The sequence below is a fragment of the Anarrhichthys ocellatus genome, unplaced genomic scaffold, assembly GCF_004355925.1.
Source record: "Anarrhichthys ocellatus isolate YVR2014 unplaced genomic scaffold, GSC_Weel_1.0 scaffold23, whole genome shotgun sequence".
NCBI classification, from domain to species: Eukaryota; Metazoa; Chordata; class Actinopteri; order Perciformes; family Anarhichadidae; genus Anarrhichthys; species Anarrhichthys ocellatus.
The window spans coordinates 4,217,086-4,234,490 of NW_022280053.1; the positions used below are offsets into that span (position 1 = coordinate 4,217,086).

The 17,405-nt window shown below is 40.4% G+C and overlaps 1 protein-coding gene across 3 annotated transcripts in view; it reads right to left on the bottom strand.

The window, feature by feature from the left end:
- The window catches only part of astn2 (astrotactin 2), a 186,627-nt gene that overhangs the window by 65,904 nt on the left and 103,318 nt on the right, over positions 1–17,405 (bottom strand). For all 3 annotated transcript variants that reach the window (XM_031859969.1, XM_031859971.1, XM_031859970.1), the window contains 2 exons: positions 11,453–11,619; positions 9,562–9,750 (listed from right to left, as the gene is read on the bottom strand). In XM_031859969.1, coding sequence (XP_031715829.1) covers positions 9,562–9,750; positions 11,453–11,619 — 356 coding nt within the window. The remainder of the gene's footprint in view (positions 1–9,561; positions 9,751–11,452; positions 11,620–17,405) is intronic.

Sequence of the window (17,405 nt, forward strand, 5' to 3'; positions counted from 1 at the left end):
TCTTTTCCATTTCCTCCCTCTCTCTCCATCTCCCTCGATTTCTTTTTCGTTCACACACACAGACACCACAGTGTTACGAGGAGCCTCTTACCAGCAGTTAAAAACTCTATCCCTGACACACTCTCATGCCATCACACTGACAGCAGAGCAGCACTTTCGTGAACTTGATGGAGGACAACAGACTACAACTGGGGGTCGTCTTTCCGTACTTGGCACAACAATCAAGAGGCAGAGCTCAACAGGCAGTCAAAAGACAAAACAAACCTTTTTTTCCTGCCTTTTTGATGAAGGCAATTGAAAATAGCTTTACGAATTGTACGCTGCCAGAATGGTGATTGTCAACTGTGAAATTCACAAATGGGAGTCTTTGCCCCAACAACTAAAGCACTAAACAGGAACTAGCTCTGAAACTTGACAGCAGACCTTGATCCATTTACTCGTATGGGTGTACTTACGCAAGTGTGTGGGTGTGTATCTTTGTATACTAGCTGTGTACATCCATCAGTAAAGCCAACATCCTTCAACTACCAAAAGAACGACACCTTTGACCAAAGCCTGGTGTATTTTCTGCCTTCATGATACATAAGAGATATGTTTAAGAGTCTCATCACACGCTTTTCTCAGTCTTATCGTCTGGTATTTGATCAGCAGTAATGGGCCAAGACAGCGTGGCAGTCTTTGTATTCTTCCCTTTTTACAGTGGAATTACAGAGTGATATGACTGACATGAAGGCGCAATTAAATATCATTATGTTATCTGGTATTCTGTCTATCAATGTGATATGACTAACTGAAGTAGAGCTGTTTCTGGAGTCCAATCTTTAAAAGCAGTCTTTGAACATCACAAAACAGAGGTGGTAATTAACTGCTTTATAGTATGGCCTTGCAGAGGTGAGTGTGGGCGAATCCTCCATGTAGCAAACTTCATACAGTTGACAAATGGCTTGAAGCTGGCAAACTGTTTATGAATTGATATTGTTATTGTGAATCATTTATGAATGGTAACTTTACAGCACACGGAAACGCAGGGCATAGTGATAGGGAAAGAAGGATGTGGAAGGGGAAGAGTTAAGACAGATATAGTCCAGAGGGGATACAAAATTACAAGTGCTGCCACCCTGCAGTTCCCTACTGCAGCAGTACTTCATTAATCAATACTAAAAACATCTCGCCACTAATTCAGGGTTTAGCCCTGGTCCACAAATTACTCCATGCGGTTTTCTTTCAGTGAAAGAGGGAGGCGGCTGAAGCCGTTTTTGGAGGACTGGCATAGGTAGCTGCCCCCTGTGATGCAACTCCATCTCATTCTTATGCTGAGGGTTTAATGATTTATGCTGCATATTCTCATTTTTCACCCTCCAGTCTACTATTGATTCACTGGCTGCTGCACATGCAAGTGAATTTATCAGTCTAGCACGAATGCACAATGGCATCACCAGCTAAACTAATTAAATACACAAAATAAGTGTCCTTGTTTCTGGTTGCTCCTAAAGCATAATTTATGTGAAATATAAATTGGGAACTTCATAAGGTAAAGGTTGGCTTGAGAGAGATACATTGAGTGTCAAGTTTTCTGTGTAATGGTCTCTAGGTCTTTAAGTGGAGAAATGAAGAGGCTGTTTAATCAATAACAAATACACTTTCATTTTAATGATGAATTAGCCCTTTAGTTGAACAAGACTAACTACTGCAGCAGGACTACAGGTGGCAAACACACAAACAGGAACAGCAATGGTTTCAGAACAAGCTCCATCATTAACAAGGCCATCTATCGGTCTTCTTTTACAAGTTAGGATCAGGATCCTCGCCTTATCTTATTATTAAAATGTCTACAAAATATAAATGTAATGAAACAACACATAGTAATGAAAATAATTCAGATATGTGTACTTTAGTGCACGTGAGTCTCTCTGTTGTGCCCCACTGGCTTAGCTAATGGCCACCGCTCATATGGCAGTTATCGCTGATGATCTGCCATACGTACATCACGGAATGAAACCTTGTTGGATGTTAAATAAAGATTTTGGTATACAGACTCTACTTAAAGCTATTCATATGCCTTGCATCCATTCACTCTTCGGGCTCACAGTCCAGCATGCTTGAGATGCACATTTGGTGCCCAACTGCTATCTGTTTTTTTGTCGCTTGCATTTCTCTCACAGTTACCTCTTTCCTAGTGTCTCGCTCTCTAACTTTTGCTCAGCTTTACTCTTTTAGTTCAGCCTTTTCTCTTTCCATTTACTTTCCTATTCATTTCCCTTCTCACGCCTCTCTCTCTCTCTCTCTCTCTCTCTCTCTCTCTCCAGTCAAACAGCAGGTAGTCTCAGCTATAAGCCTCTCTGACATTAGCTGATATTAGGCTAGGGTCTATTAGGTCCTGCCTTGCCATGTGAGTTATTGAGCAGAGAGCGACAGCCTCAGGAGTGATCACATTTGTGTCTGCACATGCACTGACTCACACAAGCAAACACATATACCCACACAAAGGTAAACACAAACCCACAGGAATGGCTGAGCGCACACATGCAAAGCCTCAGCAATCTCTCAAACGTGCTCACCTTATGTCTTCTAAGTCAAACAAATGGAGGAATCACTGAGGCTTTAAGAACCTCCTCTAACACACAATAATAAGAATAATAATACATTGTATTTGTATAGCGCTTTAAAAAGGTACTCAAAAGCACTTTACTGTACATGCGAAACAGAAACAATAAAAGCAATAACAATATAAAGAACATTATAACAGTAAGAACCAAACAAAATCATACATAACTAGCATCACAGGTTAAAAGCAGATTTAAATTTAGATGAGTTTTAAGTGCAGTTTTGAAAGTGGCGAGTGACGGAGAATGTCTGAGGTGCAGAGGGAGAGAGTTCCAGAGGGAGGGGGCAGCAATAGAGATGCAGCTGTATAGGCTCTACTTATTTTTACTTTGCCAAGGAAGCAGTATTCTAGCTTTTTCTGAGGCTGCACTAAACAGAGTGGGAAGAGGCTACCTAGTATGTGGTCAGACTGTAAAGACCGCATTAACACCTGGCTGACATCCAACCACGTCCACATGTGATCTCGTCCTTCCAGTAGCACTCCTATCACAATACATTCTCTACATTTACAGCTGCATTTCCAAGCTTTTTCCTTCCAGATCATATCCAGAAAACAGGATACAGTACATGTAGGTGCAGAAGGTGTCTTTGTCTTAGTATGACTTCCTACACGTCAGACAATGGAACTCAATAGTCTTTTCAAGAGACTCTCCCAGCCTGGTAAACACCCACATCTTTCAAATGCCAGGACCCTGGTTTGTAACGCAGGCTGTCTGTAAATAATGTATATCCTGAAAGCCCAAGCATAGATAACACTGGTGACATCATTAGGGGTTATCTCAGCCACAGAACATTCCCCGCCAACTGTTTTTTGAAGGTTGAGTAAATGGACTTGGACATGTATGCACTCTTACGACTACTCAATGTGCAGTACAATACATGTCAATCTACCCATTCACACACTGATGGCATAGGCCACATGCCCATCAGGGCTCAAAACTCATTTCCAAGCACACACATTCACATTGGATGGGAGCAATTTGGGATTCAGTGTCTTGCTCAAGGACACTTCGGCATGCGGACTGGGGATCAAACTTTGGAAGAAGACCCGCTCTACTACTGAACCACAGCTACCCCTTGTAGCACTGGTGAACTGCCCTTAATGCATAAACATGGTGGATTAAACTGTAACCACAACAGTGAATTGGTAAATATACTGTCCCAATATTTAGTGCTGCAGGCCGACGTGGTTGAGATAATTAATTTAACATAAACACTATTATTTGAGCGTGTGAATAACCATCAGTGCTTCAATGCCAGCATGTCTTTGAAAAGTTTTTATTTGAAGTGTTTGGAAACTACCAAGAAACACATATGTCTGGCGTGAGTTCACAAAACTGCCCCACACTCCCACACACATATGTGCAGCAAAGAATAAAAAGGTAAAACATTAAATTCAATGTTGGGGGCTTAAAAAAAAAGGCGCAAGCAGAGCACTTATTTTACGAGGTGAATGATAAACATGCTTGTAATCAACCTTGACTAGCTTAACCCTTCAACTCAAGAGTCTGGCTCACCGTCTCATGGCTACTAATTATGTGGGAAGAAACTGCCTTATAATGCTTGTTGACACAACTACCCAGTAGAAGCTATATGGGTGTGCACCAAGGAGATAATTACTGGAAATTAGAGAGAAACATTGACATGTGGGTGTGTTTATGCATTTGAGCCTCGTGGGCTGCCAGATTCACAAATTATTCATGTTGTGGTGTCGTCTTAGTTTGAGAGGTGAGTGGTGATGAGGAGTTAGCACAGAGTGCCAATATCAAAACCAGTTTTGTCTCTTTTCTTCCTTACTGTATCTTTTACTTTTTGTGAATAGTGTCTTCGGTATCAGAGTGACAACGGTGGCAGGATCACCTTCACAAAGCAGGTGACGCTTCTTTTTTTTCCTCCTTCTCGCCCTCGGCCTCTCATGTGTCACAACTCAAAACTTCTAACAATCGTTCAATGTGGCGCATTCTTGCCGTGCATCTGTTTGAAAATCTCAGTACAAGTGCCTGTCTATCAAAAGATAAACATGTGACTTTGATTAAAAAAGGACTGATTACTCAGAAAGATGCGTGTGATAAAATACTTATCCTGAGCAACTTATTTCAATTTTGCTTTTCAATTTAGAACACAAATGTGATTGTCATTTGCCGTCATTACAGAATGACGGCAAATGATATGTGTTAGATAGGAACACAATGATAATTATTATCAATTACCGAGTCTGGGCAGGGTCTGTGCTACTGCAGCTGGTCTCAGGTGCCTTTGCCAATGTGTCGGATATCGAAGTGGATCCAAGCAGGCTTGCTATCAGCTGTGATCGTGTGGTAATTGCAGGAAAAGAATGTGTTTCTCAAGGTGAGACAGAGAGTGTGAGCAGAGAAGTGCACGGAAAGATGATATGTATTGGTACTATTTCCAACCGCGACAGCTTGTTAGGTGGTGGTGTAACACGCTGCTGTGAGTGCTTGTTAGTATGTGTTCAGGATTAATTATTGTTGTGTCTCTTTGGATCAGGTCCCCTTTAAAAAAAAAAAAAAAAAAAAAGATAATTTATGCATGTCTGATTCAGATGGGTTTTCCAAAGACCTTGTATGAGATCAGGTCGAAAGACCTCTACTATGGGCACTTTAAAAGGTAAAATTGGCCTGGCCAGGGAGGAACCAGCCTTTTGTATTTTTTCCTCCACTCAGGTCGTGGAATTGTTAAGCGTGACTGAGTGCATCGGTGTGTCAATGTACTGTGTGTGTCACTGAATGCTGCCTGTCTGACATTTTCCAGAGTCTCAATTTAATTCCTCATATAGTGCATGCCATATATGTGCTGTATGTGTGTGTGTGGTAATTCATTTGACAGGACTAAATATGTACTCTTCAGGACTGATGGATGGCCATTATCACAACCCAACTACCCTTCACACACCCACATCCACTCTCCAACTATTCATTTGGTGTGAGTGTGTGTGTGTGTGTGCGTGTATTTCCATGCTTCCATGATTGGCAATATGTTATTACTTGTACATACAAGAGCACAGCGGACTAAATTGATCACTGACTGTAAAGAAAAAGGATGGGGTTGAAGGAGAAACATGACGTTTTTTCATCAAACTGATTTGATAATGGATGTAGAGGCTGGTATGTTTTTAAATATCTGAAGGATATAAAGTGCTGTCAAAAAGACCAAAACGATAGCTTGTAATTAGCCTGCATCCACTGTCAGTTGAGGGAAACTACACATACGCTCTCTGTTGGGTGGACTCCGTTTTCATATCTTTACATAGCGACATTGCAATCGCAGTGTAATGGAATTTTTCTCAGCCGTAACGTTCACATTAACACTTATAACTTTATCACATAAAACGCATGCTTGCACAACATTGCATTATTCGGTAATTTCATAACAGCAATTTACAAAATGAATTCCTGTTCTGCTTCAAGAGGCTGAGCGAAGTGAGATCAATTTACAACAAAATGTATGCAATACAGTCATACATCACAGGTAATATTTTATATTGAAACAGTGATGCTGTGACTCAAATCATACAATTCATCTAATATTTCACTTTGAGCTGCTGGCTCAGGGGAATCGTGTGTGTGTGTGTGTGTGTGTGTGTGAGATAGAGAGAAGGAATCAGTAGACAGTGGAGGTGAGAGAATGAAAGAGATGCGGGGCTGTGGGATAAGAGTTGCATCTCCATATCAAAGACGGCATGGAGGAACGTGGAGAAAATGATGAGAATAAAAACTGTAACATATTGCTGTAAATATATAAAATGTATGAATATAAGGAGGGTGATGTGGAATCTTATGGGAGCAAGTCCTTCAGAGGACAAAGGTACTGTTCTTTGGACAAAAGACACGGTGGAATTGAAAAGCAGAATGAGCACTTAGGAGAGATGACATGCAGTAATACACATGTTTAATTAGAGGCGCTGGGAGTCAAGTATAACACTCCGGTGTGCTTAGCTTGTCTGGTTAGACTTAGAGTGATGAATAGCTCAGGGAAAATGTGACTTTCAAAATGTTAAGTGAAATAAATGTGATCAAGCCTATAATATACAGATGGAAACAGAAGGGTGATGCATACAAAACACCTTCTAGTGAAGCTATTTTTTTTCCCTTCCCAATTTGACATTCAGTTTAATCATGGATTCAGAGAATACCGTTTCTTTCTCCCTCTTTTCCTTTCCTATACCCTCTGCTGATCTGTGTACAGTAAGTCAGACAGCATAAATGCTTTTTTTCTGTTTCAGATGCACTCTGCACCTACAGACATTTATTTATCTGAAGAGGCACATCCAGCAGGAAGTCCACTTTTGTCTGTCATCTGCATGTAATCAGTGCAATGTGCCCCCATCTGCAGGGAACATGATAAGTGCGATGAAGTATGCGTCTCGCAATTAGCATGGAAATGTTTCCTGTTTCATGGAACAGGTGCAAATTGCACAGGTGTAATAAAATAGAAGTTGAGGTGGCGGAGAGAAAATCGAGTTTGTCAGCTGTATTATACAGAAATCATGCAGCAGACGAAGTGTAAGTGCACCAAAAAAAACAGATGAGAGGTAGCAGCACTGATTTACCTTCTTCAGAAGATAAATACCCACAATGCCTGACCAATTTATAAAGCCAGACAAAGTCAGGATCACAGCATTTTGATGTAGATTGGGGATCTATAACCAATCTCACCACCGGATGGCATCTTTTGAGTTGTGATACACAATGACAATAGAGCCTGTCAAAGAGACACTGTTTAAATGTTTCCATGTGCATGTTTGGAACTGTGAATCCAGCAGCAGAGGGGGAAGGGACTTGGCAACATGTGGATGGGATTGAAGAGATGCTGGGTGTGGACTGAGACCTCACCATACAGTTCCAGGCTGGAACAAAGTGGGCCAATCCCTTGAATGCTAAAAATTGAAAAGTTAAACGCTGATGACTTTCTCCGCTACATTTTATGACCTGATGTGTTTCTTATGTTTTTAGGGGCAACATTTTAAAACCACAAGAGCTAAAACATGTCCGTCAAAAAACAATGAAATTACATTTTTCAGTGTGCAATGTCTATGTACATTTCCACCCATATAAAGATGCTCAGATCTTTCATTGCTTGTCTAGTGTGTCTCAGGGCTGCCAAGGTGTTTGATTAGTTCAAACATGTCGTGTGTATATTACCCCACTGGCGCCCTTGAGCTTGAGTGCAAATCCCTTTACTGGCTGTAGCTTGATGTAGCCCAGTGTGTAGAACTGGATTCGGGAGGCAGAAGACCCACTGGGCTTTCCACTGTTTTAGGGCAAATGGATCAAGACTGTCATCTTCCCTTGGCTTCAAAATACTCAAACTGTGCTTTTGTTTTGTCTGTCAAACTGTGGCCTGTTTGGTGTATTAATACAGGGTAGTCCCCAATTGGTTTAGCCTCTTGAACCTTTGGGGAACATGATGCTCTTAGTCCTTTCCCATATTAGGCTGTAGACGTGTCAGTCAATTCTAAGATGGGCTTCTACGCCCCCTTTAGGTGATAGCTCTTTTGGTGATCAAAGTTAGTAATCCTCCTTTAAATGCTATTGCTCTTTATGTCAGCCCTAGCTCCAAAGTGTCCCACCTTGCAACATGCGGTACTTCAGTACACACCCATACAAAGACAAGTCAGAGAGGCGCTGTAAAGCTTTGCTAAATGGTTGAAATCTCTCTAATGCATGGAAAAAACACATATGTGCCAGTGTTCCCGTCTCATGCAAATACTATTTTATTCTGTGAGAATGATTTGTGTTTATTGGCCATCTTTTAAAAAACAACTCCATACAAGCAGCAGCCAGGCGCTTACTTCCTACGTAGTTTCCACAGGCATCTTCAAGGGCAGATGCAGACTAGTATTAAGAATTAAATACTATGAAGGCAGAGTTGCCTTTTTATAGTACATTTCTGAGAGAAGACTTCACAAAAGCAGCTTTCCAACAGATCCAAAGAGTGATCTTAATCACTCACAATCCTTTTTTTAATAGCTCCTTTGAATACACAAATTCAAATGAAATCCATCTGTATCTTATATATATATTTTTTTTTTTATCATCTTAAACACAAATTTATGAAAACGTTAACTTGTTCTCTGTTGCCATGCAAGTTGCATTCAGTGTGCCACGTATGCTGTAGATATCTGGAATTACAACAATATATGTTACAAAAGGACCCCAAGGACTTATGTTTAGCCAAGCACAACCATTGTGACCCGCAGAGCAGAACAGATGAAAAGCATTTCATGGTTACTTGAAAAACTGTGTAGATAGTCTGCATGTGTGTGAGCAAATAAAAGACATACACAGAGAAAGCAAGATATAGGCTGAGTGTGTTTTTTGTGTGTGCACTGTTTGTGCATAGATAAACCCTCATCATCTCTCTGTGATTACAGGAGCATTTCACCACATGTGACTTATCAGAGTGAGCCAGGTTTTCAGGGGGCTGACAGTTTAGGGAGAACTGCAATGGGATAAGTCTCAATCCTCACTCAACCATCACTTTCTCATCCCCTTCTCACTCTCCCTCTCACACACACTCACACACACCTGTGCAAACACAGATGCGGCATCCCGACAGCCAACCCTGACTACTGATTCTCCGCTGAGCTCACAAGCCTTTCTATCTCTCCTACAAACCAAAACTGATAAAAGACGACCGTTACTCCCGATGGTGCTTCTCTGGAGACGCAGAGAGACGTTAACAGTTAAGATGTGAAACAACAGGTCTCAAAGGAAGATTGTCCGTGTAATCTACACCAGCAGAAATAAGAAAATAATGCTTTTCAAAGTTGAGACAAAAGAATAGAAAGAAAATGCGTTCATAAGATAAAACAAACATCTAAATCAGATTAAAGGAAAGGAAAGAGCAATATGTTGTTTAGACAGTAACATTAGTAAAATGTAGATCATTGTGCATCTGTGCAAGTGTGAATGTGTGTACTTGTACGCTAGTTACCGGAAGGTCATCTGGAATATCTGTCCCAAGTTGACTTGCTGGGTTTTGTTGTTGTATCCATGTAGCATCTCACCAAACAGAGTGTCATTGAAGTGGACATCCTGTCTTGGGCATTTTGGTCCCTCACAGTTGTCTGACAGCAAGAGGCAAGATCGCCCATCCCCTGCCAGTTTGTACTCCTGCACACACCTGAGAAGGAGGGAAAAGCTGTCAATGCAATGTACAATATGTAATATATGTGACACTCTATACACTTTAGGTGAAAGGATTCAAATGGCAAGAACACTAGAAGGTGAATTGTGGCACAAATGTTGCAGGTTGATGAAACAGCAAAATAAAAACCCCAAGAGATGTGGGTGACTGACACTGTAGGAACCGCTACATAGACGTTTCCATTTTACTACTTTAATTTACAAACTACCAATTCAGGAACAAAAAACTACCGAGCCAATATCTTAGCCCTCTTCTTAGGCAGTCCTGCCATCTGTACATCACTTACCACCGATCCATGGAAGGCACCCAGCCAGCTAAATCTAAACGCTAGCGGTTATATACAATATATCTCCAGGCTGTGCAAAAGCAAGGTCGGTACTTCATTTTTTTAAAACAATCTGCCTTTTATCTGCCCAATCCTCCCTTACAGACAAGGTGGAGTATCTGCTGCTGTTGACTGTTGCTGAAGTTTGGGCTGCTGCAGCTGATCAGGTCTCAGCGCCTCAGTGGGAAAGAGGACTATGCTGTTTTTGTCAATACCGTCAGGAAAATGCAACAGCGTCTTCCCGTTGCATGAAGGCAAAGCCTATTCCCTTAAGACCAAAGGTTTGCTCCACCACGGAAGAAGACTGACCATGCCATCTATTTATTTCACAGAACATTTTTTCAATCATTCAAGCTTGACCTATACCACTGGATTGTTCTACTTCTAAAGTCTTATTAGTAGAAATCTCGACAAATATGCCAGATGCGATGAGAGAGAGAAAATAGAAAACCTGTTGCAGTCTTGCTAAGAAGCTTTCTGCTGTGAAATTCCACTGAAGGACAAGACACAAACAGCCTGAACCCAGTGATCCATCCTGCATGGTGTATACAGGATGAAAATGTTTGTTGGTATAATGGCGTGGAACATGACTTCTTCCCACACATTGGTAAAAAGCTGCGAACTGTTGGAATGCCAAGCTTCATGGCCACAGTATAACTCCCTGGAGATTACTATTCCATGTGACACAATCTAGTTCTAGGGAAGGTGCACAAAAAGCTGAGTCAGCTCAGTGGAACATGTGTGGGGTTAGGAAGAGGGCGTTTTTACAGTGAATGCATCACTCAATAATGTGCGGGAAGTAAAGTCGGCGTGGTTCAAGATTCAGGTTTAATCACTTATAGAAAGCAATTATAGAATAGGTATATGCTGACTCAGTCATCAGCATAGTCAGGGGGGGGGGGGGGGGTATTTGATGATCACTAACATGATTTACAACTTTTGAATATCTGCGTTGGACCATTCAAGCTAATTTAAACTGTCCATGTATGTATGAAAGGATTTATAAAAGCTTGCCCTCAGAGTTGGCCAGCCAGGGAATACCGCAAAATTGTGACTCGCGGACTAATTGATATTGTAAAACATTAATAGAAAACGTAATTATATTAAAACAATACTTCCTTATATGTAATCTTGGGCTAATGTCTTTCATCACATGTGGTGACGTATAATCATTTGGTGATTACACACGGGTTATTTTTCTATTTGCATATCTCATTTCCTTCATGTGGGTATTTGCCGGAGGAACAGTTTCTTAATATCACGGAAATATTACTCACAAGGCCTTTTTCACAAGGAAGCTTTATATCCACCCTGCAGACACCTTTCAATTTATTTACTGTTGGTTATTCTCACCCACAAAACATGAGTACGTTGCTGGAACTGGGGTCATCTTCAAGGGGCACAAGCTGCTGGAGACACAGCTGTTCACAGCCTCCATTGAAGCCATCCGTGCAGTCGATGCCCCTTGAGTAGTCATAGCAACCTGAGCCATCATTCATTGGCCTCAGCCCCTCAGGACACTGCAAGAAAAGAGAGATGGAGAAAGAAGGAGAGGCGGTGGGAGGGGAGATGTGGAGACAGGGCGGGGAGGAAGGCATAAATTAGGGAGAGAGTAGAAGAGAGTAAAGGCGCAGAGAGAGGTCAGTGTGTGCATTTTAATCAGGATGAGGCGGCAACCGATGAGGCAAAGATAGTGAGATCATGGGAGACATGAGGGAGGAGAATTGGGCAGCCAGATATTTAGGAATTCAAAGATAGAAGAATGAAAGATGGCAAATATTTTATCTGATAGGAAACACAAGCCTGGTTTGAGGTCTTTTTGTAAATAAAGATCTCATAAAGATGCAAACAGGCAGCTTGGACTCATACGTACAGCTCATCTCACTTGAGGTCTGTGTTTGTTTTTTTTCATGCTAGACACGAAACCACATGTGTTACGCGCTCCTGGTGAGACTCCACACTGACAAGTGAGAAAGTCTGGGTTGTCTTATTTCACAGTTTGTGGGTTGGTAGCCACTAAAGATACCCAAAATGTACGTGCACAATATATTATTATCGAAAATGACGCATCGTCTGTGAGCAAGCAGTAAGTTACTGATATCACAGTTGGACATTTTGTTAGAGTTTTAGTTACATTTCATCATTCAGTTTTACCAACAACTTCCACACAAAACAAATGACCTACCTGAGAAAACGAACCCTGGACAGACATCTGAAAGGGAACACTGGCTCCAACATCTTTAGATTGGCTACTTTAACGTGAGCGTTACACTTGAGAAATGAAACAACAGCAGATGCGTTCTATAACAAAGCTGGACTCCATCAGAAAAGGAATTTTTCTATCCATTCATTTCTTGTAGACTTAATAGCCTACTGTTCCCGAGTTGGCTTGAAATATCCATCTCAGACATCAAAAGATCGTTACGCAACCAAAACAAAGAGGTTACACTTGACGCACTCTCCTGCTGGCTCAGCTTATGTGTTAGAGGCAGGCAAAATGCTGTTTATCATTTCATATAATGATAAGATTTATTTATTATCCTTATAAGCAATTAGCATATGCTTTAGTGACTTACAGAATGACAAAGTTGAATGTTTTGAATACTCTATTGATGTGTCGTTTTGAATTGTTCCTTTAGTAAGCCATGATCTTTCTTTTTCATTAGGATTATGTTCATCATGACATGATTTTTTATATTTATTTATTATTATTTATATCATTTTTAACAGTGCTTTTATGATTCAAATATATATATATATATATTTAACTAAGCCAGTTATATACAGCACACTCAACCTATAACGATATGATCAAGGATACTTTATCGACACTGACAAGAGCAACAAGTTTTGCTCAACGCTTCATCCAACTCATTTAGTGGTTTAGTTATATTTTTTTAATTTTGTGTCAGTGTAATATTATAGGCATTGCTTTACTGTCAGAGGATCTCTAAATAAAGAGAAGCGAGCCATCACATGCGGTAACGCACTACTAGACAACCTCAGACCGTCAGCTGAATATTCACAACAAGGCTACATAAGAAATGCTCCGCAGTGTTGTTATTGCCATTTGTGCCAGTTTACCACCATCGAACTAGAGGCCCGAGTATGAAACAATTACATCTAGAAGATGTGTTCAAGTGTTGATGGTGCAGTAGTGTCTTAAAAGAAAAAGGAAAGACAACTATGTACAGAGAATCAGTATGCCACTTCCAGAAGCTTTAAAATGAAATATCTTCCCTTGCAGTAGCACCTAAGATTCTGTGTCATGATATACGTATGTATTCTATCAAACTGAATCAGACATCAAATGATGGGAAACAGCACTAAAGTATTATTCACTTGTTTACAGGCTTAAACAGTTTATATTCATTGTAAAAATGATCATATTTGAATAGTTTATGGGTTTTTGAACAGTCGATTTACACTCTCAAACATCAGCCACAAAAATGTGTCATTTTTATGTGTTGATGGAACGTTTCTGTTGGTTTGAAATGAAGACTGTGACAGACTGTTATATTTCACAGTTTGCACTGTTCACCACTTTCACTGACGGCCGCTCTGACTCATCTGCGGCTCCTCGTGTTCTGTGTGTGCCTGTGTGGGATTGATTGGAGGTGTGTGAGGCATGATGACACAAAATGTTGTCTAGTAGGTGTTGGATGCATTTACAAAAATAAAGTAGGCCATTGCTAAATGCACTGTTTATCAAGTAAGTCGCTTTTTATTATTTTCTGTGCTAGAAAAAAAGAAGTATTGTGTGTCAGTGTTAAAGAGCTCTAGAATAAGCGTTTCTCTTGCTCTTAGTGTAATACTGCCCTCAGATATCAACCTGACTCGTAGCTGCCAGTGGCCCCACACAGGTTGCTGATTGGTCCGTGCTCTGGCGTACCGGACAAAAAACGCATTACTTGAAGCCTGAGAAGAGGGATTTTCTTATGATATTCGATTGCACGATTCGCACGTGATCTCGCAGCATCACGAGAATCAGGCTGCTGTGCAACTTACTTCAGATATTCCAGTTACAAGAAGGCGTATGTCTTGGTATTAATGGAATACTGGCTGACTGACATCCTGTAGAGAGAGACTCATACCTAGAGGCGGCTTTTGCCACACTTAATCTGCTGCTGGCTTTATATCAGCAGACTGTCAATATCTACAGTCTATGTCACCGTGTCCCCCAGCATTTTACTGTGTGATACATGGTCAGTGGTTAATAGTTTTATCAGCCCGTGTCACATGTCATCGACACCACTGAAATAAAGGATCTGCAGTTGGACCACCACTCACACTAGACTGTGCCAAAAGACATGAAAGATCTGTAGGCTAGACCGGGTTCAAAATGCCCTTGTAACAAAAGAACCCAACGAACGGATCTTGAAAGTCCATACATCTTGTTCTGCAAGGTCCCCGAGATCAGCAGTAAACAAGATTTTCCTTTGTAATAAACCATGGGTCAGGAAAGCGATTAAAGGCATCATTTGGTGGGTTTCTATAATGGCTATGTAAAGCAGGACAGGAGAATTAAGAGGGAAATCAAGTGAGAAGTTAGACGACAAACACAGAGCCCGAGTTTACCAATGTGAAAGAAAAGCATGAATATTTTACTGAGGCCAGGAAAAGAAAAATAAGGATGCTTGCCTGAATGTCGGTTCTAATAAACACTAGTTCCAGTTCCAGTTCCAGTCAACACTTTACAGGTCCAGGAATTAAGTGAGGAAAAAAAAAACTTTATACCATTATGAATACTGTGACAAAGCTTGTTTGCCAGATATATTGTAGGAAAAGCTCTGGACTTGATAAAATCGGTTACTGGGTGCCTGAAACGTGTTGCATGCTTTCTCATGCTTTCTCCACTGTTTTGGGTCATCTCATCACCAAATACAAACATGAAAGCACACCACTGCTAAACGTGAAACCTCCAAAGCCTTGAATGCCTTCAGAGCAGCAGCTGCTCCACACTTATCAAGGCTTTTGCCAAAAAACATCAAGCATAAGATTTCAATGCAGAAAGGGAACAAACTAAAGAGAGAACAGGTAGACGAGCTGAGGGTCATGCGTTTTGATATTTGGAAGACCCTCACACTCATGTCAGCCTTTAATTCATAGACTCATTTTCACCTCAAGGTTGTTCCCTCAATATTTATATTGCCAAAGCAATTATAGAATAGGTATAGTCGGGGGGGGGGATATTTGATGATCACTAGCATGATTTACAATCCACCACCAGTAATGACTCAACAAACAGTAATCAAGGGGCAATTGTCTTCTAATTATAAGATTTATTTCTCCTAATTAGCCTTTTACTAATTGCAAGATGTTGTTATCGTATTAAGATCACAATCTGATAAGACTGAATAAATGCAGTTTTCCCACATAGGCTACAAATTAATCTGGAAATACGGTTACGTCAGCGCTCTCTGGGCTGGAGAGATTTTACATAACAAACTAAGCAATCACATATTTGATCTCTTCAGCCAAACACTTAAAAAAGATGGATGAGCGGCAAATATTGTGCATTGATCACACGCGTGTTCTGGACAAAGTCCAGTACGTTCAACAGTCAACGGGAAAGCTCTCCAGTCTCAGATCCATTCACCGTATCTCATGAATGTAATGCTAACTTCCTCACCAGAACGAGATTGGAGCCATTCATCACACTGAGGCAGAGCAGTGGGAATAGCTGCCTGTAATTCAGAACTGTCATGCTTCACTCTACGGTTGAACGAAAGGGACTCAAGGTTAGCCATTAGCACTGGCCACTAGCTACTCCTTCTCTCTGCTCGGACCACTCTCCAAAGACACAAGGGTTGGGGAGGGGCAAGGTATATTCTTTCAGTCGGGTCTTCTGTAGTGATTCTGTGATGGCAACACAGAGAACAAGCCGAGAGATCTGCTACAGCCTTTTGGACAACACAGACCTTGTTACTGTAATTGATTGAAAACACATTAAAAAAAACATTAAATTCTAGCAATTGAGTAATGACTTTATATTGAATAAATTAAATAATAAAGAAGTGGCAAAAGGATGCATTAGACCCAAGTGTTGCTGTGCGTTTGTGTGCTTACAAATGTGCAAATTCAATCATAAATAATAGCTTCAACTAGTAGATAAAATGTGATCGATTGGATGTTTACATTTTCTCTCTTTTACACCTGTATATCTGCTTTACATATTAACACCAAGGGTTGAATGTGTACGTATTCTCCGGGGGGGCAAAAACAGACGAGAATTTTATGACGCCATAAAGTACCAGAGCGATGGCATGTCATACCTCTATATGGGGTTAAAAAGACAAAGCAGGTTTGAAGACATTAAAGAACAATGAAAAAAAAAGTAAGTATGCAAGGAATATTAAAACTACACATACATCTTCTTACACATTATATACTGCACGTAGATCACCCTTACGAATTAAAGTTCACACATTCTGAATGAATGCTATTCATTTGCCTAATTACCCATTACTGCCCTCAGCTTTAATCAGCAACTGAGCAATATCTATTGAGAACTCCGTCTCTTAATGATCTTGTCAAAATGGAGATGCACAGATGTCTGTACTTAGTGGCCATTACAAATTTCAGAGAGATAAAAGAAAGTGAGAGAAGTGTGAACAGTCATTGATCAAGGACGTATACACGGAATAGTCCCACTGCAGCATTTATAATTAACAGCAGAACATGGCCAGGGAAATGCTGTAAAGTGTAAAGACTAGAAGGAATCTGTTCAGTGATAAAACTTAGATAATAAGAAAACAATATAAGGAAGACGTGCGCTGACTGTTTCCCAAGACAACACACTTAACAAAAAAAGTCTTAAAACAGCACAACTCTAAATCACACTGGCAGATGGGGGGGGAATCAAATACTCTAAAAGCATATTTGACAGCGTAATCTGGTTTAGAGGTGACATAGATGCATGCCCTGCAGCTCCAACTCTGCTAAAATAGGTTAAATTAGGCACAACAGTGTTATTGCTGCAAGAGCAAAAAACTTGTGCGGGTGCAATGCAGTCCCCCCCAGTGAGAGATAAGAAGTCTAAACCCAGCTGTTTGTTCCGTTGTTCCTTAAATCCATGTGAATTCATACTTCATACTTAATCTTCAGTGAGAAAACCGTTATTTCTCATCTATTGGGAATGGTGTTGCCCAAAAGGCAAAAAAAATACTGCTATTTAAAATAGATGTCTGTTTTTATTTTGATCTGCTTATTTTTATGTGCAAATGTTTTTTTACATATGCAAACATACAGTATATCTGTATATATATATATATATATATATATATATATATATATATATATATAT